Source organism: Scyliorhinus canicula, chromosome 8 (genome assembly GCF_902713615.1).
Source record: "Scyliorhinus canicula chromosome 8, sScyCan1.1, whole genome shotgun sequence".
NCBI lineage: Eukaryota > Metazoa > Chordata > Chondrichthyes > Carcharhiniformes > Scyliorhinidae > Scyliorhinus > Scyliorhinus canicula.
The window spans coordinates 78,003,920-78,031,056 of NC_052153.1; the positions used below are offsets into that span (position 1 = coordinate 78,003,920).

Genomic DNA, 27,137 nt, shown 5'->3' on the forward strand with positions numbered 1-27,137 from the left:
ATATTGTAAAATTAAATATAACTAACTTCCATTTTTCTTGTAGTGAACAACGTTGGCATGCTGCAAACCCCAGATCCATGTAGATTTCTTGAAATGACTGATATCGATAAGGTACAACTCTTTTTTTTATTTTCTTAATATCAGGACCTCACAGTTATTTGTGAAAGCAACCCATTACCGTTCGATAGATTCATTATCACACATGACAGTCGACGGGATTCTCCGACCATTCCCACTCGCAGGATCTTCTAGTCCTGGCGAAGGCAACCCCCCACCACAGCTTACCCGGAGGCACAGCGTGTGAAAAACGGGAAACTCCATTGACAGTGGTGGGTCAGGATGATCCTGCCGCTTGCCAATGGTAAGCTGCCTCCGCTACTGCGGTACATGCCACTGCTGGGGGTGTGGGGGGGGGGGGGGGGGGGGGGGGAGAGGGGGAGAGAGGGGATTTTGCTCTGTATGAATCCGGCCTTAAAAGTAGTTTTGTGAATTTAAGTTGAGCTTATAATAATTGTAATCTTTATTAGTGCCACAAGTCGGCTTACATTAACACTGCAATGAAGTTACTGTGAAAATCCTCTAGTCGCCACATCCCGGCGCCTGATCGGGTACACAGAGGGAGAATTCAGAATGTTCAAATTACCTAACAGCACGTCTTTCGGGACTTGTGGGAGGAAACCAGAGCACCTGGAGGAAACCTACGCAGGCACGGGCAAAACGTACAGACTCCACACAGGCAGTGACCCAAGCCGGGAATCAAACCTGGGTCCCTGGCTCTGTGAAGCAACAGTACTAATCACTGTGCTAAAGTGCCACTGTCAGAAAATGATTGCTATTAAAGAATTACTGAAGTATAATAACGTAAGGGATGGGGAGGATTCCTGAGGTACATTTGTTAATACTTTGAAAACAGAAAATTAACTTTGTTGTTTTGAAACTGCATCTCTGGTAAGTATTGTCATAAATTGTTTGTCCAGCTTTGTCAATTCCACATCAGTAGATTTTCTTTGTCAGAAATATTAACATGTGCCCCTAATGCTCCCAAACATGCCCTGTGAGTACAAACTTGCCCTGTTTGTATGAACACTACCCTCTGCAGGCCAGGAGCTCAGATGTTTGCTTCCTAATGGTTTGAGATGACTGATTTCAGATGAGACAGCACTCGGGGCAGACTTACACTTTGTGGGGCCTTCTTTTTGCAGTCCCCCCTCCCCCCCCAATGACACCACACCCCTCCCATAACATCACATCCCTCCCCCTAATGATGTCACATCCCTTCTCCCAATGAATCACACACCCCCGGCCCCGCCCACCTTCGCCCCATAGAACGCAAAGGCGCAAGACATAAAAATACACAAATTGATTGCCACTTAATTAATTTAATGCTTTTTAACTTGTAAAATCATGCCTGTATGAATAATTGCTAAATTGAAATGCAAGTTTACCTCTTGTCAGAATGATGGCAATGATGGTCATTATTGAGATGTGTGTCTTGAGACGAACAAACATGGAACTTCATGATGAGCACAAGATAGAAAAATCAGCTGATTACATCACTACAGCACAGGTCAGTGCAGGACAGAATGAGCCAATCCATTGCAAGACCAACTGCTCCACTCAGCAAGATCCATATGCTGCCATTCAGTGAACTTCAGAGTCTCATTCAGTTTCAAATGTTAACTTCCTTACTTCTGTTCACAAAATCCAAAAGGTTATTGCCTTAAATTCACATGAGTGGAGTGTCCACTGAGTCAAGTCCAATATCAGTGGCTCTGTCTGCAGAATTCCATTCTTTGTCCTGAAGAGACTTTCTGAAAACGAGTCTTAAGAGCGATGGTGATTAGAACTACCAGCATATGACCAGCTGCAACCATTATATCTGACCAGCAATGGTCCATTTTGGAAAGCAAAACTTAAACTAGAGAATATGGCAGACAACAGATTTTTAAGATTTTCTTGCTGCATCCCTTGTTGGCATGGCAATTTAGATAGCTTTTTTTCTATATTATTTTTTCGCAAAATCATCAATTACATGATCATTGGTAAAGTCGTGTAATTGCATTTTCAATTGCCAATATTGCTGAACTTGTCAAATGTTCCTGACTCATCATACTTGGCGAATAATTTTTAACTTGTTTCAATGCAGAAAAAGAACGTTCAACAGAAACATTTTTCAGAGGTATTCAAAGCATTTTCAAAATGTCGTCCATATTTGGAAAGTTTGCCGTACAAGTCAAAACAAATCAGCTAGCTGGTGATCCAAAGCACAGAGAATTAATGAATTGTTACACTTCCTCTTCAAACGATTTGTGTATCTTTACTCCCGGTAGAATTCACTTAATTTCTTACTGCAATGGCATTCAAACTTCTGTCGAAAAGCATGCAAAATAAATCAACAGTTTTCTTCAGAGATTCACTTCTGCTCTGCAATTGCACCATTATTGTGTCATGAATAAAATCGACAGTCTCATCGAAAAATAACTTTCTGCGCCTTGTGAACTTCTATGACAAGATTTTTAATTCAAGCTAACAAGCTCACGGGCAGCACGGTAGCATTGTGGATAGCACAATCGCTTCACAGCTCCAGGATCCCAGGTTTGATTCCGGCTTGGGTCACTGTCTGTGCGGAGTCTGCACATCCTCCCCGTGTGTGCGTGGGTTTCCTCCGGGTGCTCCGGTTTCCTCCCACAGTCCAAAGATGTGCAGGTTAGGTGGATTGGCCATGATAAATTGCCCTTAGTGTCCAAAATTGCCCTTAGTGTTGGGTGGGGTTACTGGGTTATGGGGTTACTGGATTATGGGGATAGGGTGGAGGTGTTAACCTTGGGTAGGGTGCTCTTTCCAGGAGCCGGTGCAGACTTGATGGGCCGAATGGCCTCCTGCTACACTGTAAATTGTATGTCTATAAATGTGCAGCATTCAATAAAGTTGAACTTCCATTTTTCAGCGATTTCCTGACGACATAAGGGGATCAGGGGTTGTGGGGAGAAGGCAGGAGAATGGGGATGAGAAAATATCAGCCATGATTGAATGGTGGAGCAGACTCAATGGGCCGAGTGGCCTAATTCTGCTCCTATGTCTTATGATCTTATGGACATTAATTATTTGAAGGTAATGGTTTGCTTTATATCAGCAAAATTAATTTTCAAAGCAGTATCTGCACAAGCGGACAATTTATTTTTACCATCAAATGTTTTCCACTTGCCTGCTTCAGGTGTGATTGAAACATATTCCACCGATGCGTGGAAACCGAAAGAAAAGGCAGACACGTTTTGAACAAAGACAAAAAGATGTGCAACTTCCTCACAGGATTCAGCTGAAGTGTTGCAGATTCAATTCAAGGAGTGGCTGGAACATGGAATGAATAATGCACAGGGGCTTGCATTGTTCAATCTTGCTGATAAACCTAAATATTTTCCTGCCATTTTTGCGGCATTATTGAAACTCTGCCCATGACAATTTTGATTTCCAAAACAGCTGTTTCCATACACTCAGAAGAATGGAATTGTAGCTGGGCAAAACAAAGAAATCACTCTTCAACTTCATCATCGCTTGTCACATATCTTTGAATTAATGTTAATTGGTCCACATGACACACATCTGGTGTTGAATCAACTATTATGGAATAGTATTTGGCATCTTTTACTTCATTAGTGAATTGGTTTCTCAGGAACTCTGCCATTATAGTGATGAAGTCATCGCAGGTTCTGTGCATTCAAAAGTTGGTCCTCCCTGAGCTACAGTTTTGATAACTTCTGAAATGTTCACCAAGTAGCTCGTTAAATTCACTGAGATATTCAAGGCAGGCTAAAAAATTACCTCTCTGATTTGACAAAGATAACTCCTCATGTCCTCTCAGAGGTAGTCACAAAGAAGACAGCAGATTGATTGTGACAACAACATGTAGAACATAGAACATAGAACGATACAGCGCAGTACAGGCCCTTCGGCCCTCGATGTTGCACCGACATGGAAAAAAAACTAAAGGCCATCTAACCTACACTATGCCCTTATCATCCATATGCTTATCCAATAAATTTTTAAATGCCCTCAATGTTGGCGAGTTCACTACTGTTGCAGGTAGGGCATTCCACGGCCTCACCACTCTTTGCGTAAAAAACCCACCTCTGACCTCTGTCCTATATCTATTACCCCTCAATTTAAGGCTATGTCCCCTCGTGCTAGCCACCTCCATCCGCGGGAGAAGGCTCTCGCTGTCCACCCTATCTAACCCTCTGATCATTTTGTATGCCTCTATTAAGTCACCTCTTAACCTTCTTCTCTCTAACGAAAACAACCTCAAGTCCATCAGCCTTTCCTCATAAGATTTTCCCTCCATACCAGGCAACATCCTGGTAAATCTCCTCTGCACCCGTTCCAAAGCTTCCACATCCTTCCTATAATGAGGCGACCAGAACTGTACGCAATACTCCAAATGCGGCCGTACCAGAGTTTTGTATAGCTGCAACATGACCTCATGGCTCCGGAACTCAATCCCTCTACCAATAAAGGCCAACACACCATAGGCCTTCTTCACAACCCTATCAACCTGGGTGGCAACTTTCAGGGATCTATGTACATGGACACCGAGATCCCTCTGCTCATCCACACTACCAAGAATTTTACCATTAGCCAAATATTCCGCATTCCTGTTATTCTTTCCAAAGTGAATCACCTCACACTTCTCCACATTAAACTCCATTTTCCACCTCTCAGCCCAGGTCTGCAGCTTATCTATGTCCCTCTGTAACCTGCAACATCCTTCCGCACTGTCTACAACTCCACCGACTTTAGTGTCGTCTGCAAATTTACTCACCCATCCTTCTGCGCCCTCCTCTAGGTCATTTATAAAAATGACAAACAGCAACGGCCCCAGAACAGATCCTTGTGGTATGCCACTCGTAACTGAACTCCATTCTGAACATTTCCCATCAACTACCACTCTCTGTCTTCTTTCAACTAGCCAATTTCTGATCCACATCTCTAAATCACCCTCAATCCCCAGCCTCCGTATTTTCTGCAATAGCCGACCGTGGGGAACCTTATCAAACGCTTTACTGAAATCCATATACACCACATCAACTGCTCTACCCTTGTCTACCTGTTCAGTCACCTTCTCAAAGAACTCGATAAGGTTTGTGAGGCATGACCTACCCTTCACAAAACCATGCTGACTATCCCTAATCATATTATTCCTATCTAGATGATTATAAATCGTATCTTTTATAATCCTCTCCAAGACCTTACCCACCACAGACGTTAGGCTCACCGGCCGATAGTTACCGGGGTTATCTCTACTCCCCTTCTTGAACAAAGGGACCACATTTGCTATCCTACAGTCCTCTGGCACTATTCCTGTAGCCAATGATGACCTAAAAATCAAAGCCAAAGGCTCAGCAATCTCTTCCCTGGCTTCCCAGAGAATCCTAGGATAAATCCCATCCGGCCCCGGGGACTTATCTATTTTCACCTTGTCCAGAATTGCCAACACTTCTTCCCTACGCACCTCAATGCCATCTATTCTAATAGCCTGGGTCTCAGCATTCTCCTCCACAATATTATCTTTTTCTTGAGTGAATACTGACGAAAAGTATTCATTTAGTATCTCGCTTATCTCCTCAGCCTCCACACACAACTTCCCACCACTGTCCTTGACTGGCCCTACTCTTACCCTAGTCATTCTTTTATTCCTGACATACCTATAGAAAGCTTTTGGGTTTTCCTTGATCCTACCTGCCAAAGACTTCTCATGTCCCCTCCTTGCTTGTCTCAGCTCTCTCTTTAGATCCTTCCTCGCTTCCTTGTAACTATCAAGCGCCCCAACTGAAACTTCATGCCTCATCTTCACATAGGCCTCCTTCTTCCTCTTAACAAGAGATTCCACTTCTTTGGTAAAACACGGTTCCCTCGCTCGACCCCTTCCTCCCTGCCTGACTGGTACGTACTTATCAAGAATATGCAATAGCTGTTCCTTGAACAAGCTCCACATATCCAGTGTACCCAACCCTTGCAGCCTACTTCTCCAACCAACACATCCTAAGTCATGTCTAATGGCATCATAATTGCCCTTCCCCCAGCTATAACTCTTGCCCTGCGGGGTATACTTATCCCTTTCCATCACTAACGTAAAGGTCACCGAATTGTGGTCACTGTTTCCAAAGTGCTCACCTACCTCCAGATCTAACACCTGGCCTGGTTCATTACCCAAAACCAAATCCAATGTGGCCTCGCCTCTTGTTGGCCTGTCAACATATTGTGTCAGGAAACCCTCCTGCACACATTGTACAAAGAACGACCCATCTAATGTACTCGAACTATATCTTTTCCAGTCAATATTTGGAAAGTTAAAGTCTCCCATAACAACTACCCTGTTACTTTCGCTCTTTTCCAGAATCATCTTCGCCATCCTTTCCTCTACATCCCTAGAACTATTAGGTGGCCTATAGAAAACTCCCAACAGGGTGACCTCTCCTTTCCTGTTTCTAACCTCAGCCCATACTACCTCAGAAGAAGAGTCCCCATCTAGCATCCTTTCTGCCACCGTAATACTGTCCTTGACTAGCAGCGCCACACCTCCCCCTCTTTTGCCCCCTTCTCTGAGCTTACTAAAACACCTAAACCCCGGAACCTGCAACAACCATTCCTGTCCCTGCTCTATCCATGTCTCTGAAATGGCCACAACGTCGAAGTCCCAGGTACCAACCCATGCTGCCAGTTCCCCTACCTTATTTCGTATACTCCTGGCATTGAAGTAGACACACTTCAAACCACCTACCTGAACACTGGCACCCTCCTGCGAAGTCAAATCTGTGCTCCTGACCTCTATACTCTCAATCTCCCGTACCCCAAAACTTCAATCCAGGTTCCCATGCCCCTGCACTTTGCTCCAATAAGAACATTCCTTTTCAAACTGAGCCGGTAATGCAGAATCAATTCTTCCAGATTATTTACATCTTTGAACAAACCTGGACATAGCTTTAATATGAGCTTTGGAAGTTTCGTCATCAGCAATATCTCTTCCAATATTTCTCCAGTTAGAATGCCCACTCTCAAATGCTTGTTTCCCTTTACTAGGGTCAAGGAATAATTTGAAAGCATAACAACAGTAGACTGCTTTGGAGGTTTCCAAAAATATCAACCAATTTCTAATTTCCATCATCCCATTTCTCTTCACTCTCAAAATGGGACTTACGAAGACTTCTAACCCACTTTTGGCCTCTAACCTCAAATGTGTTTCTCAGATTTTCCATATCACCTTTGTTTTCTGGTTTATTTAGTACAAAGTATTCTATCACAGCCAGTGGAACAGATTTTGGCCACAAGACAATGTCTTCTAGGTAGGTTTCTTTGCTCTCCTCAATAAAAAGAATATCTTGCAGTTCTATTACCATTTCAGATTCCACTTCTTGTTTAACTTTTTCAGGAGATGTGGTTCTCCAGACGTCCTTTTTTATAAATTAAAAAATTTTAGAGTACCCAATTCTTTTTTCCCCCCAATTAAAGGTCAATTTAACGTGGCCAATCCACCTACCCTTCTGTAGTAATCCACGGGAGGCAAGAGTTCCGTCACCACACCAATATTTATTTACAATAACGATATTACATGAGCAGCTACAAACAGTGCTGCTAGCAGTCCAGTCAACTTAAGACTGGCTCACAAAGCCTACACAGGTGATTATATGGGCCCCCTCAATGAGCTATCATTGAGGGAGCTCATTCTCCAATTGGCCAACCAATAAAGCCAATTGGAGTTCATTACACCTTCACATCTTTTTTTTGGGTTGTGGGGTTGAGACCCAGGCAGACATGGGAAGACCGTGCAAAACTCCACACGGACAGTGACCCGGGACTGGGATCGAACCCGAGTCCTCAGCTCCGTGAGGCGGTGGTGCTAATCACTGCACCACCGTCCCCTGTCAGCATGTCTAAGTCATCAGATAATTCACCCATACTTTTGGTGGATAAGGATGAATATGCAGTTTGTGCACTGTTCAATGCTTTGAACTGTTTAAAGTTAAAGTTAAGTCCTCTTGCCTCGCTTTCATTTTGTTTCATATTAACTGATCTTTCTTGATTTGAATGAATATGAATTTTCTGAAAGAGCGGGCTTTTTAAACCCTCCTGGGCTTTAGGAGTCGAGTTGCCCCTACATCCCTCACTGCTTGATAATGGCGACCCCGAGTCCCATACTGGCTAGCTGCCTTACTCACCACCTCCCTTGTGGCATTTTTTACCAATTTGCCTGGCCCCGGAAGTGCCGTGCACCTCACGCTGATGACTTTGCCTCGCTGCTGCCTGCCTGGCTATGGCCTGCCCAGGCCAGGCCTGGGGGTTGAGTCGCCCCAGCTCTCCTCAACGACTGCTTGCTTCCGAGTCCCGACCAGTTGCCTGGCTCACCACCTCCCTCCACAGTTTTTTCGCCAATTCACCCTGTCCCGCAGCATTTCGCACCTCCCCTCAACAACCTCCCCTCGCTGCTAACATGAATGTCTGACTATGGCCTGCCAAATCCTCCTCAGCCCTGATCTGGAAATCGAATCACCCCTGCTCTCCTCAACGACGGCTTGCTTCCGAGTCCCGACCAGCTGGCTGGCTCACCATCTCCCTCCTATGGTGTTCTTTGTGCTGCTTATTTCAGGATGGTTGCCGTAGTGTTTGCAAAGACCACAACATAGCTTTAACCTAAACAAGGCTAGAAATGTATTTACACGACTAACTTGGATTTGTTACGTACTCCTTAAGAATACACAGAAGATTAATAACATCTAAACTACACTCATCTACAGCTAATCTCACTATTGGTTTAAATTATGATCTACACTCACTTGCACTATGTGCTCTTTTGACCTTTACTCGCTAACTCCTGCACAAACTCCTCCCCTAAGGTTTAGCATCACTGCCTTATATAGTTGTTACTGTAGCTCCCTCTCGTGGCTAATCTCAACACTATATTAACCCTTGCAATGCTGATAGTTATGATGGTACCCTACCTCCCTTGTAGTTTTTTTCGGCGATTCACAATGGATCTTTGCCTTGAATGCTGCCTCTCTCCCGGACAGGTGCCGGAATGTGGCGACTAGGAGTTTTTCACAGCAACTTCATTGAAGCCTACTCGTGACAATAAGCGACTTTCATTTCATTTTTTCATTTTCTCTCCCTCCTAGTCTCTTCAACGTTCACCAGTGTCTTCCCACTCTATGGGGTCTCAGCCAATTAGAGTCTGATTATTTAGTGTTTGCCATCTGGATTCTTGTAAAATGTTATATAGTTCAGTTGGCCTTACTTATAAACAATATTCCTTGATTTAACTCAAATTGCTTGATCTTTACGTTTCTACAGTATAATATTTACATGATTATTTTTTTTAAAATTGTTACACCATTAGATATGCAGGTAGTTTACTATTTCGAAAGACCTGCTCATTTCCTGCTTGATAGCTGCAGGATTAGCATTCCAATGGGCTGGATGAATCTCCCTGTTTCCACCGCTGCTCAGTAATAAATTAAGTGTTATTTGACCGTCAAGAAGACATTTTCAAATCTGCTTTGTATTATTAATTTTAATTTTGTGAGAAAAACTGAATATGAAAATTTGAATATCTGTTAAGCACTTGCTGATTCTAATCCTAATGCATCACTTGCTAATATTTTTGTTTCCCTACATTAGACCATCAATGATATGATCGCTGTTAATATGGTATCTGTTGCCAAGGTATGTTGTCCAGCAATCACAATTTGCTTATTTTCGACCAGAAGTGTGACACAAAGTTAAAGGTGGCATTTGATGGTTATAGAATAGTATCCCTACAGTGCAGAAGGAGGCTATTCGGCCCATAAAGTCTGTACCGACTCTCTGAAAGAGCACCCTACCTAGGCCCACTCCCCTGCAAACCCAAAGCCCCACCAAGGGGCAATTTAACATGGTCAATCCACCTAGCCTGCACATCTTTGGACTGTTAGTTCATGTTTTTTTCTCTGTTCTTGGTATGATCTACCTAAACTCTACAAATGAAAGGCATTTGTAATTGTTAAAACGCTACCATAAAGTAGTAACATATTAGTATGTCATGTGCAAGCGCGATAATTTGTATTCTGATACATAAATAAAATGGCAATTTTTACATCACTGATGGCAAAGTTATTGAAAATAAACCTATTGCAAGTTTGCAAAACTGGATTGATTTGAAAATGAAGTTATGCCTGTTTTTAATGTAAATCTGCAGTTTACTAAATTTTAAAGGGGGATTCAAGAAGGTAATCCACATTAAAAAGTTGGCATACAAGAGGAGGAGGATATGTTTATTGCATCCCTCCGTGGCTGCCGAACCTGGGATCTGGATCTCATGGGACATATTCAGATGCTTTCTGAACATCCCAGTACAGTTACTGAAGACCCTGCCTAGCAATGTGCTGCAGATGGTGTTCCAGCTGGAGGATTCCTCTAGGGCAGGGATGGGCAAACTACGGCCCGCGGGCCGCATGCGGCCCGCCAAAGGTATTTCTGCGGCCCACCAAGTCATTAAAAAAAAAAAAAAAAAAATTTTTTTTTAAAAAGAAAATTAAAAAAAAAAAAATTTTTTTTTTATGGTTAATGGGGTGGGGCTGTTGGGTTACTTACTGGTATAGGGTGGATACGTTGACTTGAGTAGGGTGATCATTGCTTGGCACAACGTCGAGGGCCGAAGGGCCTGTTCTGTGCTGTACTGTTCTATGTTCTATATGAGGCGCCCAGAATCATAACCGGGTGAAGTAATTATTTTACTTAATATACTATGCGGCCCTTTGTGAATTGTGAATTTCTGAATGTGGCCCTTGCACGGAAAAGTTTGCCCACCCCTGCTCTAGGGTGATATGTATACGCCAATGTAGAAAACAGGAAGCAGAGACCTTTCACCCACCATAAACTAAAATCCCTCTCATCCTACTAGGCCTTTGGGATTAGATCTGTTTTGTAACAAGATTTACAATGCAATACTTGCAAGAAATAATCTTGTAATTTGATTTTAGTGGATCTTTAATACACATTGCTGAACACTGTCAAAAGACACACATTTTTAAAAACATTTATCAAGTGTATCTTGGTGTCTCTTGCAATCATTTGCAGATGACCCAACTTGTCTTGCCAAGGATGAAAGAGAGGTAAGGACTTTGAACTTTTTTCACAATCTAAGATGTCTAAGTAGGCATTAGTTGAAATCATTTTGTTTTTACTAGTAGTGATTTTAAATTGAATTTGATATGTTATTATAAACATCCATACAATTAAACTAACAGGAAGAAAATCTAATGACAATTATTGCTGATATTACTAAATGTTATCTGTACTTAGCAGCAGGTTTTTTGTGTACATTGTTGCATGGAGACCAATAACGTGCTGATCTTTTCAAACAACCCCAATGGAGTGATGTACCATCGATTGTACGCGAGGCGAGTGATTTACCAAAGTCTGGCTTTAATTGACTAGAACACAGCTCTGCGATCGTCTACAGTGGAAAGGGACGATCGTCAGTCGTCTGACCATTTATACCTCGTTGATAGAGGCGTGGTTAACTCAGCCTCTCGGCCAATCGGTCGAGAGGCACATGACCGACCAGGGCCAAAGGTAAGCCGACGTTCTGGCCCAATGGCAGACGAGTATGCAGATCATATCACCACATGGAGGAAACCAATGCACAAGATATCACTTTTAAAACTTCTATTGTAACAATTAAATCAAAAGAAATAGGGCGCGATTCTCCGCTCTCCACGCCGGGTGGGAGAATCGCGGGAGGGCCGGGCTACTCACGACGCCCCACTGGTGCCACCCGCGATTCTCCCACCGCCCCCGCTCGGAAGAAAGGCCTCTCGCTGTTTTTCACGGCGACCGGTGATTCTCCGACCCGGATGGGCTGAGCGGCCTGCCGTTCGCGACCGGTTCACGACGGCGGCAACCAAACCTGGTCGCTGCCGTCGTGAACATGGCGCCAAAAGCTGGTTTGAAGCTTGTGGGGGGGAGAGGGGAGTGAGCACCACGGCGGTGCTCGGGAGGGGACTGGCCCGCGATCGGTGCCCACCAATTGTCGGGCCGGCGTCTCAAAGGGACGCACTCTTTCCCCTCTGCCGCAACGCAAGATCAAGCCGCCACGTCTTGCGGGGAGGCGGAGGGGAAGACGGCAACCATGCATGCGCAGGTTTGAGCCGTCGTGACGTCAGCTGTGCATGAGCGGGTTGGAGCTGGCCAATCTGCGCATGCGCGGCTGGCGTCACTTAGGCGCGCTGGCTGCGTCATTCTCGGCGCTCCGCCTTGACGCAAGCGTCAAGGCCTGGCGGCCAAGAGTTACGGAGCGCCGCTCTTAGCCCCCCGGGTGGGGGTGAATAAGGTGAGAGGAGCGGCCTCCGAGGCCGTCGTGAAACTCGGCCGAGTTCACGATGGCCTTCCCGATTTTTCGCGGGAGCGGAGAATTCCGCCCATAAAGTGGGAAGGGGTCTATGCAGTCAAGGAGAATTAGTACTGATTGAGAGACGTGATCATCCACCTGCAGGGTGTCAAGGACAATTTTAATATGTTACCTTTTATTGTCTGTGACCAATTATGCTTGTATGTGGTTGTGTATTTTCTTACCTTGGAGTGATTGTGTCAATTTAAAGAACTCAGCAGCAAGCTTTTGTGTATTAAAAATGAAGAAATCTATTTTATTTCTCCCACGGACTTACCTTGAAGGTTAAACAAAAACTTGATGTCTCACTTACATGACTCACCCACACTATCACACACATAAAAACTAGATACAATTGAAGGTAAACCAACAGCTAAAAATTGAATTTAACTGAGTCTCTAATTTATTGTGGGCTCAATGTTTCTTGGTCAGAAGTAAATTTGTAAAGCAGGGATTTCTCAATAGCTGCAATGGCTCTTGCCGTGTACTTTAAAAAAAAAAATTTAGACGAGTGTTCTTCAAACTTTTTTTCCGGGGACCCATTTTAACCAACCGGCCAACCTTCGGGGCCCAACCCGGCCGACCTTCGGGACCCAACCTGGCCGACCTTCGCGACCCACACCGGCGGACCTGAGTAGCATGGCCAATCCATCTACCCTGTACATCTTTTGGATTGTGGGGGTGAAACCCACACAGACACGGGGAGAATGTGCAAACTCTACACGGACACTGACCCAGGGCCGGGATCAAACCCAGGTCCTCAGCGCCTTAGGCAGCAGTGCTAACCACTGTGCCACCATGCCGCCTGACTCTTGCCGAGCACTCAGGTGAACTTGATGGGGGAACAGGTTAGAAGAGGGAGTCTTTGTTCCTTTTTCAAGCGATTGCAGGCATACACAGAGGCTACTTAGCTGACTGCAGCGGCGGATGTCTCTTTGCAGGACTGTCTCTCCCCTTCTCTCTCTAAGGGACGTCAGTCTTGAAGTCTCTGAAGATGTTTCTTTGAAAAGCAGTTTGAATTTACTGCTATATCTTTAGCCACTGTGTTACGGGCACCTAGTCAGCTCTCAACAGTGGCTAAGAGACTGGACCTGATGATAACTGATGGTACGGAACTGATGGTAAGATGGTACGGAATTATCAATTAGTTCCAGGAATAATAATATAAGAAATAGAAACCCGTATTTAAACGTTTAAATTTCAATCCTAACAATAACAGATTACATGCAGTTTCTTAACCTTAACACACTAGTTCCCATTGAACAACAGAATTTGCAACTCTCATGCCACTTTCACAAGCAGACAAACACTACTTGCATTTATGAAACTATTTTTCTTCTGATAGGAACATTTGTTCTGAACTTTTTTTCTAAAGCCTGTCTCAGAGGAAACTTTCAGGACCTTCTTGGTTGATTTACAAAGCCTTCTCTCTGTAACTGTTTAAAACAGCATTCCTTCTCTCTCTCTCTCTAAGCTCTACCCAGCACCTCCAACCAAGGTGTGGTTTCCAAACTTGAACGTATCATCAGTACCTTGGCTGATTGTTGACTCCCGTTTATACAAAAGAACAGAGCCATGCTATTGATATGGAACTAACCTCTATTGACGGACAAAGAGGCCATGGGATAACAGCTGGTTAGATAGGAGTGTCCTGAAAGACAATAGATCTTGAGTGAACCACCCTTGCTCAACCAAGCCCTCCTGTGTATTCCCAATAACGTGTTTTAGTCTCAATGGGACAACGTAACTTGGCCAGGTGTGGGCCTATCCCTCTGACTCTTTTTTTCCCCCTCAGTCTGCTTAACACCTAAATTGCCTGCTACATTGGGGTCTCATTTCTGGAACCAATTTCCTAATATCTCCCTTGCGGGACACCTTTATCATGTGACCTCGCTGTAATGTTGCTTCATGGTCCCAAATAAGAGTTTGTGGTAATTTAAGTATCAGCCAGAAGTCTTCTCCCACCTGTGGTTTTGTGTTCAAAAAGACTAATTCACATTTTTACAATGAAGGCGTCACTGGGGTTTCATTTATCTCATGGTCTAACTAACATTGAATCAATATCAGAAAGAGGGTCCTCGAGGATCACGTAATGTGGGTACGGGAGTGGTTGCGTTTGCACAAGTTCCAGCTCTGTTCATATTTTAATCCGTATTTTCATCCTTGGAGTTGGTAGGGTTAGTTTCTCCTTGTCGTGATCGAGGAAGATCTCCTCAGTTGGAGTTAATCAGTTTTTGGGACTATTTCCTCTGACTTTTTCATTTAATTTGGATTCAGAGCATCCGTGCTTTTTTTCTTTCCATGCCCAGACAGACTGTGTCTTATTGGATGGTTGTCTGCTCTGTCCTGGGCCTGGAAGGGAGTTGGATTGCGTTGTGTAATGGTTTCAGTGTAATTCCCCCATAACTCAGGGGTTCTCGGGGGTTTTATTCCTCTGTTAATTTTCTTCAAAGTTTTGGGTGTGATGTAAATCTGTGCTGTTGACTGTGTCTGCCTTAATGAGACGGAGCTTGTATTGGTGGGAGGAACATGTTGGGGGCATTGTCCCCGAGTCATCCGATCTTATTTGTTCCTGTGCCTGACATGACTTCTGTTATGTGCTGTGTCTGTTTTGCATCGAGACTTATGGCTTTTTCTCTCTTTTTCTCTTGTTTTAATGCAGTTAATTGTAAAATTGTGAAAACGTCAATAAAAATATATTTCAGAACAAAAGAGAGTCCTTTTGTTCTCTCTGGCAATGAGATTATGTTTTTTGATCCATAAAAGTATCTGGTGGTCTTCGAAAGCCATCTTAGGAAATGTGACGTAAAAATATAACTTCTTTAAAGAGTCACAATATTGTTATGCCGGTTCGGCTCTAAAGAGGACCAACTAGAAAATTTCTACCTCGCTCTAAGCTTCCATCCTCTCACAATACACTTTATCAACTGACCCCCCCCCCCCCCCCCCCCCCATCACTCTCCCTCCCATCTGTCCATTTATTTGCATTCTTGGATCCTGATACTAGCCCCACCCCCTCCCCCAGCCTGTGCCAACCTGTGCTGGGGACAGTGCCCAGTCCGGGCCCACTGGGGAGCACAATTGGGGAGGCTTCCCATTATCAGTAGTGGTGGGGGTGGGAGAGCCCTCAATACCTTTGTGGTGGTGGGGGGAGCTGGGGGGGTGGGGGCAGTTCCACTTCAGTTCTGATTGGGGGCCCTTTAAAGATAGGGAGGGCCCAAGGAGCCAGCCTTGTCAGCTCTCACAGGCCACGCGGAGCCTGATTGGTGGCATAACCCCCCCCCCCCCCCCCCCCCCCCCACCACCGCCAATTTATTTCTGTCAGAGTGGCTCAACGTCTGAAAACTCGGCAGTGCATCTGGAGAAATACACACTAGTAGTCAGAGCCTGACGCTGACAAATGATGGGAAAGGTCCACTTGAAAGGTGTGAGTACCAGCTTATGGGGAAGTGGCTAAAAGCTTGTTCGGTAAGATGGGCTTTGTGAAGGTTTTTAAAGAGGAGTGGTTGTGGACAGGTATAGACAAGGGGAGCGATTCTCCGACCCGCCAGCCGGCCTGTGTGGTTTCCCATAGTGGGGCTGCCCCACGCCTTCAGGAAATCCCTGAGCTGTCGACGGAGAATCCTGACAGCAGAGAATCCAGCCCAAGGAGTTCCAGAGAATGGGACAAAGTGGTTGAGGAGAAAAACGTATAAACCGAATTTTTGGATATTTCGGATCTCATCTAGTCGTGTTTACTTTTTGGAAAGAAAATCTGTAAAGTATGTTTTGATCTTTTATGTAAAACAATGTTGTACTTTCAGACAGAAGGGTCTGATCCTCAACATTTCATCTGGTGTGGCTACAGCTCCGTGTCCACTGTACTGTTTGTATGCTTCTACTAAGGTGCGTTGTTTTAAATAAACAGCTTATTATTCAATTTATTATTCAATAAATAGACTGTTCAATTGAGGAGGCAAATTTCCCTCAAAACAACTTTTTTGTGATTCCCTGTGACAGTTAACTAAAAGTATGAGATTCACTTAATTACACTGGAAGCCCCAGCTAGGATTTCAGCTGCATTCCCAGTGATTTTACAACATTTCGGCATGATCTCCTCTACAGAAATCCCTGGCTTAAGCCTATAATTTCAGGTTTTATTGTTGAGAAAAATATCCAGAAAATGTTTTGCAAATTGAACTCATTGATTACTTGTTTCTGGTTTAACAAAAATTTATTTTTTCTTTCCATGAAGTTTTAACATTTTGATTTCCAATATTTCAGACCATCTCATTGTGGGAATGGAATAAATTAAATGCTAGCGGTCAGTAAAACTTTCCAATTCCTCCCTCCCCCCATCTCATACTCACCCTTGCAGCCATATAATTTCCTGGGACAGGTGAAAACCTAGGGTCAAGAGGGAGAAAAGTACTCCATAAAATACCTCTGTGATCCCCTCCAGCAGTTGAAGCCACTCTAGGAATTACAAACTTACCTCCCTTTAATATTAGGCAATTTCTGATCTAGTTAGGGACATAGGAACATGAGTAGGCCATCTAGTCTGCCTAGCCTACTCTACTCTACAATATGATCACAGCTGATTGGACACTTCAACGCCTTTTACACTCACTATCCCCATAGCCCTTTACCTTATTATTAATCAGAAATCTATTAATCTCTGCCTTAATCATACTCAATGACCCATTTAGTCATAGCCACAGAAACCAAGGGAACAGAGTGCTAATAGCCACAGAAACCAAGGGAACAGTGTGGTTTCCGGGGGTATCGCTCATCTTTCATTGTCTCACTCCACAGTATAAATATCTCCCACTTTCTATGTCTTTTAGCTTTGACAAATAGTCATCTGGACTCCAAACATTAGCTGTTTTCCCACCCTACAGATGCTGCCAGACCTGCTGAGATTTTCCAGCATTTTCTCTTTGGTTTCAGATTCCAGCATCCGCAGTAATTTGCTTTTATCCAGCATATTGCCACCTATCCCATGTGCCTTTATTTTGCTAATTATCCTCCTCGGTTGGGGAGGACTTTATCAAAGCATTCTGAAAGTCCAAATATTCTACATCCATCGACTCGCCTTTGTTAGTGCCAGCATCAAAAAGCTCCAGCAGTTTGTCAAACATGATTTACCACTCATTAACACATGCCCAATCAAATCATGCTAGTCCATTTATCTATTTAGTCTATTCATCAATTCTTTTTAATAAATTCCAACATTTTTCCCACTACTGATACCAGGTCTCTGGTTCTCTGTTTCCCCTCTCCCCCACTTCTTTAATAATGGGGTGACAATTCCTACCTTCCAGTCTTCAGGAACCAATTGGTTAAGAACCAAACCAGCTCTCTTGAAGATATGCCAAGTCAACACTCACCAGAGAAGTTAGTAATGTGTTTCAATAGTTTGGGTAAAGAAGAACAGCCTAACATCTCGTCTACTCCTACTCTTCAATAGTTTAAATTCATGTCCTCAACACTTCCCAATCTGTTAAACAGGAATAATCTTCAATTAAGCATGCTATATAAGCTCTTTTATTATTTTATAGATCTCTGTCAGGTTATTTTTAAGTCTAAAACAAAAATAAATACTTGCATTTATTACAGCACCTTTCACAGCTCCCAGCTTTTCAGAACACCTCCATTCAGCCTGCTAGCCTGACCCCGACCTTCCTGATTGTGTATCATTTCAATTCACCGCCTTGCTCTCATGCTCACAATGCTGCCTGTGGCCTGCTACAGTGCTCTAGGTCGCCATTGCACATACCTCAGCACATACCAAAGTGCTTTAGGGCAACCACTTCTGGAGATCACTGTTGCAATGAGATGAAGGATGCCAGGCCCCACAGGCAAGATGCATTGAGAAATAAGCAAGGAAAGCTCGGGCGCCCTAACACAGCACTGTTTCCTCTGACCCTTGTGCCCTTTTAGAAACTATCCAATAGGGCTTTACTCTACCTTTAATCAGTCGTGCTGTCACTTCCTTCTTTTGGCACTCCATCGACCTGCACGTAGTGCAGACCACAAAGTGACAAGGCTGAGGAGCTGAATGGACTTACTGTAGTCCATTGCTTCACACCCACTGAGGGAGGAAGGAGGAAGGGGTTCCCTGAATTGAATGAAAATCAGGAAGAGTGACTGAAAGATTTATTGAGACACAAGCCAGAAAGGAAACATAACAGGTGCGATTTACCGGCTGCTTCTGCCGGAATCGGATGGGAAGCAGGCCGGGATGTACTGGGAGAGGCCATTCCCGATGGTCGTTACGTCTCGCAAGATCTAACGAGATCTAGTAAGAGGTCGCAATCTGGATCCGGCCCACAATGGGTGGGGCCCAGACTCACATTGTTTAAAGAGCACAATAGATTACTTAGCTACATTGCTGCCGGATCTCACCGGCACCCGGTATTCATCGGTCTCGCCAAGGAGACCCCAGCCGGGCACCGTTTACCACTAAGGCCCACAAATGTGGACCAGTCAAAATGGCACTTGCGGGGGTGGGTGGGGGGGGGGGGGATCTTCCAGACAATTGGAGACCCCTGGGTGGTCGGCCTCTGGCCAGGCTGGCACCCTGGCACTGCTGGTGGCTGCAGGCACTTTGGTACTTCCAACCTGGCACCCTGGGGAGTGCCATGCCACACACTGGCAGTGCCACCCAGGTGCCAGCCTGGTACTGCCAGCATGCTGGCATTTTGCCCGCACTGGGGGTGCCCTGCCAGTATATGGAGTGCGGAGGGGAGGGGGGCTCGAGGAGCCGGCAACAGGTGAATTGGGAAAGGCATCCTGATTTTGCTGGAGCTGTTCAGTGCAGGAAATTACACTAAAGTGCGGACTGGGGGGACGTTCCCTGCAGGGGCCTGGAAACAAAACAGACTTCGATAGTGCCAGGAACGACCCCACTAATCCCGGCCAGAACGGACTCTGTTTTTTTTTGTTAAATCGCGCCCACCATCTCTGTATTTCAATCACCTGTGAACCCCCAGTGAGTTGGTGCTGTCTTCATTCTCATTGTTGTTGCTATGAGGTGCTACCCTTGCACCCACAGTTGGGTTGAAGGCAGGCTGCTAATCATCCTGCCCCATGCCTTGCTTGGATCTTAGCAGATCTCTCCTGGCTGCCTGGGGCATAGGGGGCCCTGGATTCTGTTGGTGTCACTAACAGGGAGTCTGTTCACAATTGTAGAGTACCCTGAGAAGAGCCCTCAGGAACAGATCCTCCACCCTTATAAGACATACTTGTACCTCTCTGTTCACCTGAGATGGGTGAGGATCTGGTACGCTTGCCATGCTACTGCTACTTTAAGCTCATGGGCAAGGAGATGTCTGGTCTGTGCACATCTCTGGCATCCACTGAGTGGTCTGTTGGATCTGGCTCTTCATTAGGGTCTCAATGGAGGAAGCCATACATCCACATCACAGATAAGGCAGCACTCATGGCCTGAATGGACACCTCTTTCATCCTTCTGTAGCTCCACCAGGCATTTTCTCCCACCTTGCTTCAGCTCCAGCAGTTGCTATGTTGCAGCTGACTCGAGAGGTTCGCCATCAGCCTGCGGCTCAGCATGGACGTGTGCTGTCACAGTCCTCCGACGATCACTGGCTGTCAGTCTCCGTTAGCTGCTCAGCTGCTGGCCGTACATCTGGAGGAGAAGGGTGCATTGATGGACTTTGGCCCCTCGGAGCAGGGGGTCCAGTTAGGCAAGGAGGTCCCTTCTTGAAACATGATGTTTGACAAGAGACCATTCCCCCCAACACACACACACACACTGTCCCAGAACTCACTAGAAGGCTGTCAGTCTTTATCTAGCAGTCATCCTACAAGGTGCTTCTGGTTAAGTGCCAACGGAAGTGTGATAAGGCCCTAAATTGGTCACTTAAGTGGCTTGTTGGAATCTGGGCAGGAGGGGCATTTCCCACCTTACTGTTGCAGGAAACATGGCACGGTGTTGGGAAGATGACGGCTGCTCCACCTTCCATCGTCCTGCAGCATTTTACCAGCCTTCCCGCCTCTCAGCCTGTCCCCGATGGGCTGGGCAAATGAAGTCCAATATCATCCGAACAAACTGAGATCTATAGAATCAATTTTTGCATGTTGTATTCTGAACAATTTTTTTCTCTTTCACTCTGTTTTTCTCATTAAATTACTTTCAGATCTTCATGGAAAGATTCTCCAGAGGTTGCCAAGCAGAATATGGTTCGAAGGGAATTATCATAAAGGTAAAGCTAGATTATTCCTATGAGGATCTTGCAGTAAATAGAAAAACATGGAGCTTGGGCAGTGTATTTCTGCTGCATTTCTACAGTACATTATTTGAGATAAACTTTGTAGTAATTCTTTTAAAGCAAAATAATAAAATAAATGTTGAATGTAGCGCGATTTAAAGTTCAGTTCATATTGCATTAATATACTAGTTATTTAAAAAAAAAATGTATTGTATACAAAAATGTATCAAAGCAGGTTACAGCCAATAAACACTCTGGGAAACATTCTTCCCAACAGTCAACTATACAGCCTGAACAGATTTCCCACCTTTTTCACCCCCCCCCGCCCCCTCACCGAGCTCCCACCCCCCTGCGACGAACAGCTTCTCAAACACGGTCACAAATATCGCCCACCTTTTCTCAAACTCCCCTGCTGAGCCCCTTAACTCATACTTTATCTTCTCTAACCTCTAACCGCAGGAAGTCGTACAGGTCACCCAACCATGCTTCTACACCTAACACCTAGTGGTGATGCCTACTACTACCACGTCAGCAACATCCGCCGCCGTGCAATCAGAGAGGCGAAGGCCACGACATCGGCCTTCCTCCTCTCCATGAGCTCCAGCTTCTCTGAAACCCCAAATATCGCCACCAAAGGGTCCAGGTCCACCTCCTCCTCCACTATCCTGGCTAAGACCACGAACACTCCCGCCCAGAATCTTCCCAAATTTTTGCAACCCCAAAACATGTGCACGTGATTCGCTGTCCCCCGCCCACACCTCTCACACTCATCTGCTACCCCCTGAAAGAACCCACTCATTCTTGCCCGAGTCACATGCACCCTGTGCACCACCTTAAACTGTATCAGGCTCATCCTTGCACAAGAGGAGGCCCCGTTTACCCTTCGCAGTACCTCACCATATACTCTCCACTTGATCTCCCCTCCCAACTCCGCTTCCCATTTCTCCTTGATCATCACCACCCGCTCACCTCCCTGCTCCCCCAGCCACTTGTATATATCCCCAATTTTCCCTCCACTTCCACATCCGGAAGCAGCAGTCACTCCAGCCGGGTGTATCCCGGCAACCTAGAGAACCCCCTCCAGACCTTTTGCACAAAGTCCCGAACCTGCAGATACCTGAATTCACTCATCCTCGGTAGCCCTACCCTCTCACTTAGCTCCCGGCGCGTTGAGGAAGTCCCCCGCGCATGCACGGGTTGATGCGGTGCCACTGTGCATGCACGGGTTGGTGCGGTGCCACTGTGCATGCGCGGGTTGGCGCGGCGACCAGTTGGCGCCAGGAAGGGAGGCTGGAGTGGCGTGAAATGCTCCAGCGCCATGCTGGCCCCTAACGGGGGCCAGAATCGGTAGTGCCCGCACCCGTTTTGCGCCATCGTGAAACATGAAGGCGTTCACGACGGCGCGGACACTCTGCCTTCATTTAGCAGAATCCCGCCCATGGAGTCCACATCGAGTAAAGAAATAACAACGTTTTATTTGCATAAACGATATGTACATCGCCCGGTAGATTCCCTACCGGGCTCCTATTCTGGTTCGTGCCTTACTGGCTGATCTTTCATACATTGGCTAATTGAGATACCCCACCCCAGCGGGGGAGCTCGTACTCCACAAGGAGCACAAGGCAGATCAGCATTCCCACCTCTTTGTATCCTGTGCGGGATATTACAGAAATTACTTTTTTTTACTTATTTACAGTGTTCAATGCCCTATTCCGTTGCTTCTCAAATGTCACGTGTTATGCCTGGGATAATTGCAAAATCAGCAGAAGATTATGTGAGGAGCTCATTGGATTGTGTTCTACTTGGAGATCGATGCCATGGTTCTCTGGCCCATGAGATATTGGTAATTACTTGCAGTGAAAGTGCTTCTTGGCGATGGTGATGGAATGTGAACTGGATTCATTAAGAGTGTGTCGCAGTAAATTACACTTAATTTATCAGATCATCTTTTTAATCAGGTTTTCTATATTTTAGGCATATGTTTATGGCAAACTCCCACATTGGTTTGTTTACACTGATGCATTCCTGGATAAACTCATGGACCATGTGCAGAATTATGCCCGAAGTCAGGGCAACAAGTCACACTGAGAGGAGCATTATCTTCATCTATTTCATTGTGTTTAATAGTCCACATTTCTGTTACTACTGTATTCAGGTTATAACTTTGCTGAACAATATTTAATGTATTTTCATAAAATATATGTTCTGCATTCTGTACTTTTTCCTCCTAGTACCAATCTATCTTGTTTGCACATTTTGTTTTCAGAGAGAGCTGACCTTTATTCTGCTATTAACACAAACTCTGGACCAATGCTTTATTCCTTTACTACTACCATACCCATTATCTTTTTTTAAATTTTATTTCTAATTTTTTCCAATTAAGGGGCAATTTAGCATGGTCAATCTACCTAACCTGTACATCTTTAACTCTGTGGGAGTGAGACCCATGCAGACCTGGGGAGAATGTGCAAATTCCACACAGCCATTGACCCGGGGCCAGGATTAAACCCGGATCCTCGGCACCATGAGGCAGCAGTGCTAACCACTGCACCACCGTGCCGCCCTTATTCCCACTATCTTTGCCTTCTGTTCCATGACATCTTTGTAATATAATCTCCCCCACCCTCAAAACTATCCCTGACCTATTTTGCTCCACCTAATAACATCATCCCTTTTACAACAGCACAGAACCCATCACGGTAGCACAGTGGTTAGCACAGTTGCTTCACAGCTCCAGGGTCCCAGGCTCGATTCCCGGTTTGGGTCACTGTCTGTGCGGAGTCTGGATGTTCTCCCCGTGTTTGCGTGGGTTTCCTCCGTGTGCTCCGGTTTCCTCCCACAGTCCAAAGATGTGCAGGTTAGGTGGAACGAAAGGGAAAATGCTGGAAAATCTCAGCAAGTCTGGCAGCATCTGTAGGGAGAGAAAAGAGCTAAAGTCTCGAATCCGATGACTCTTTGTCAAAGCTTTGACAAGGGAGGGATTCTATTTCACAGGATAGAGGCATCACTATTGGAACAGAAATGTGCTGTACTGTTAGGATGGGCCCCATGTTGATGCCTCATTTTCACTCTCCTCACACCTTCCATTCTAACCCTCCTCACATTCGACCCATTCTACCTCTCCTCACATTCATCTCATTTGGCCCTGCCTCACATTCGGCCCCACCTCACATTCGACCCATTCTACCCCTCCTCATATTCATCTCATTCTAAACCTCCTCACACTCAGCCCCTCCTCACGTTCAACATATTCGCATTCATCTAATTTGAACCCTCACATTTGACCCATTCTACCCCTCCTCACATCATCTCATTCTACCCCACCTCACACCATCTCTTTCTACCCCTCCTCACATTTGACCCATTCTACCCCTCCTTACCTGAACTTCCCTCCATCACAATGTCAGGAATGGAGATGTTTGCTGATGGTTGCACAATATTTGTAACTCCTCAGAGAATGAAACAATCCATGCCTGTAAGCAACAAGGCTTGGATAACATTCAGGCTTCAGCTGATAAGTGGCAAGTATCAAGCATGTCACATAATTGCCAGGCAATGACCAATGGGTGGCACGATAGCACAGCGGGTCAGCACTGTTGCTTCACAGTGCTAGGGTCCCAGGTTTGATTCCCTGCTTGGATCACTGTCTATGCGGAGTCTTCACGTTCTCCCCGTGTTTGCGTGGGTTTCCTCCGGGTGCTCCTGTTTCCTCCCACAGGTCCCAAAAGACGTGCTTGTTAGGTGAATTGGACGTTCTGAATTCTCCCTCTGTGTACCCGAACAGGTGCCGGAATGTGGCAACTAGGGGATTTTCACAGTAACTTCATTGCAGTGTTAATGTAAGCCTACTTGTGACAATAAAGATGATTTGTTTTTTAGAAAATATTTTATTGAGGCTTTTATAATTTTAACATTTTAAACAAGAGATCCAACACACGCAAAAATGCCACATAGCATACCCAACTCCCCCCAGCCCTAAATCCTAACTATCCATACATTAGATTCACTGCCTTTATTTGTCACTTCCATGCCTCCCCTTTTACCATCCGCCTTCCCTGCCCCCTCACCCCCACTGATGGTCAATTCTCCTTGAAGATAGTAAAAAGTCTTACAACACCTGATTAAAGTCCAGCAGGTTTGTTTCGAATCACTAGCTTTCGGAGCACTGCTCCTTCCTCAGGTGAATGAAAAGGTTGGTTCCAGAAACATATATATAGACAAAGTCAAAAATGCAAGACAAAACTTTGAATGCGAGTCTTTGCAGGTAATTAAGTCTTTACAGGTCCAGATGGAGCAACTAGAGAGAGGGATAATCATGGGTTAAAGAAGTGTGAATTGTCTCAAGCCAGGATAGTTGGTACAATGTCGCAAGCCCAGGAATATAATGCGACATGAATCCAAGGTCCTGGTTGAGGCCATACTCATGTGTGCGGAACGTGCATCTTTGACTGTCTATATATATGTTTCTGGAACCCACCTGACTTATTTAATTAGCTATAACCATGAGAGTAAGGGAAAATAAAAGAGGTTTAATTGAGAACTCATTAAGAATAATTAACTATAATCAGATTCAACATTACTTCAGTGCAACAATAGCTGGGAATCCACTCAGGGTTAATCCAGATCATACGCTTTAATTTTTAGGTTTCAGGTTTTCAAATTGTTTGAGACTGCAAGGCCAGTGACGTCAACTAGCTAAAAGGCCCCATTGTACGGTAAAAACTGGGCGGCTGTCCAGTACGAGTAGTCCCGTTTCTATAGTAACAGCCAGTCTAGGACTGATAATTTCTTAACAAAAATGGTGTTTTTCTAATTAAATTAGCAAGCGATGGAATGGGAAATTCGCACCAATATATTTAAATACATATATCTCTTAAATTGATAGACAGACAGTTTGGCCGAATTGAGTGAATTATAAATTAGTTAAAGCCAATCAGAAGTAAAAAGAAGACCAGACCTTAATAATAAGACCTTAAGAATCACTACCAGGATGGAAAAACTCAATCCGGAATCACCCTATCTATATTTCTGAAACCTATTTCTTTGCTGTTTGCTAATCACCATCTTTCTTTTGTTTAAATACTTAGTTATGTTATCCTGTGTATTATGATTTGAAGAATTACCATGATCTGTAATTGAATGAAAACTCAACTACTGTATTCGCTAAAGACAATTAATCTGACTAGCTTGCTAAAGGGCTAGTCGGAACTTCCTAAATGTTGTATTGAAAACAAGCTTACACAACTGACAAATAAAGTACAGTGGACTTTTCCAAAAAGCACAGACTTGATCTCTGTTATATGGGAACTGAGAAGGGATAACGGATATCCAGGGGTTCCGGATAGACACAGAGATCCATCACCACCTCTTCATCCATCTGAGGAAGGAGTTGTGCTCCGAAAGCTAGTGATTTGCAACAAACTTGTTGGGCCTTACCTGGTGTAAGACTTCTTACTGTGCTCACCCCAGTTCAACGCCGGCATCTCCACATCATGGCTCCTTGAAGATGTCGATGAACAGCTGCGACCTCCGAGCGAACCCCTGTAGTGAACCCCTTAAGGCAAACTTAATTTTCTCCAATCTAAGAAACTCTGCCATGTCACTGACCCACAGCCCTGGCTTTGGAGGCTCTGAGTCCCTCCATCCTAGCAAAATCCGTCTCCGGGCCGCAAATGTATGTATTCGCGAGAGGCACCAATGTTTTGTGAAGGGAAGGTCGTGTCTCACTAACTTGATGGAGTTTTTCGAGGAGATCACAAAGATGAATGATGCAGGTAGGGCAGTGGATGTTGTCTATATGGACTTCAGTGAGGCCTTTGACAAGGTCCCTCATGGCAGACTGGCACTTGCAGGTACCGGAACCCGTTCCTATCCGGCAACTCAAACTCCTCCTCTAGCTCTTCCAGGCTCGGGAAACCCTCCTCAATGAAAAGGTCCCCAAATCTCTCAATCCCTGCTCGCTGCCATCTCCTGAATCCCCTGCCCAGCACCCCCCCCCCCCCCCCCCCCCCCCCCCCGGAACGAACCGGTGATTGTCACAGATCGGTGACCACACCAATGCCCCCTCCAGTCTCATGTGCTGCCTCCATTACCCCCACACTCTCAATGCTGCCACTACCACTGGGCTTGTGGAGTACCGAGCCAGCGAGAATGGCAGAGCTGTCATTAATAAAGCCTTCAAACTCGTGCCCTTTGCAAGATGCTGCCTCCACTCGCTTCCACACCGACCCCTCCCCCATTACCCATTCCCTAACCATTGATATATTAGCTGCCCAGTAGTAATTAATAAAGTTCGGTAGGGCCAAGCCCCCCTCCCCTCGCCCCCGCTGAAGAAGGACCTTCTAGACCTTTGGGGTTTTCCTGGCCCATATAAAACCCGAGATCACCACGTTCGCTTTCCTAAAAAATGCTTTGGGGATGAAGATTGGAAGACACTGAAACATGAACAGCAATCTCTGGAGGACTGTCATTTTCACAGTCTGAACCCACCCCGCCAATGACAGCGGTAG

The 27,137-nt window shown here is 45.2% G+C and overlaps 1 protein-coding gene across 3 annotated transcripts in view; it reads left to right on the forward strand.

Annotated features, from left to right (window-relative positions):
- The window catches only part of hsd17b3 (hydroxysteroid (17-beta) dehydrogenase 3), a 97,048-nt gene extending 74,009 nt beyond the window's left edge, over positions 1–23,039 (forward strand). The window contains exons 5-12 of one of the 3 annotated variants that reach the window (XM_038804787.1): positions 44–111; positions 2,147–2,179; positions 9,667–9,711; positions 11,104–11,138; positions 16,219–16,300; positions 20,557–20,622; positions 22,325–22,471; positions 22,603–23,039. In XM_038804787.1, the coding sequence (XP_038660715.1) occupies positions 44–111; positions 2,147–2,179; positions 9,667–9,711; positions 11,104–11,138; positions 16,219–16,300; positions 20,557–20,622; positions 22,325–22,471; positions 22,603–22,716 (590 nt within the window). In that variant the 3' untranslated portion in view covers positions 22,717–23,039. The remainder of the gene's footprint in view (positions 1–43; positions 112–2,146; positions 2,180–9,666; positions 9,712–11,103; positions 11,139–16,218; positions 16,301–20,556; positions 20,623–22,324; positions 22,472–22,602) is intronic. The other 2 variants (XM_038804790.1, XM_038804789.1) reach the window with 2 other exon arrangements.
- The last annotated feature ends 4,098 nt before the right edge of the window (positions 23,040–27,137 follow it).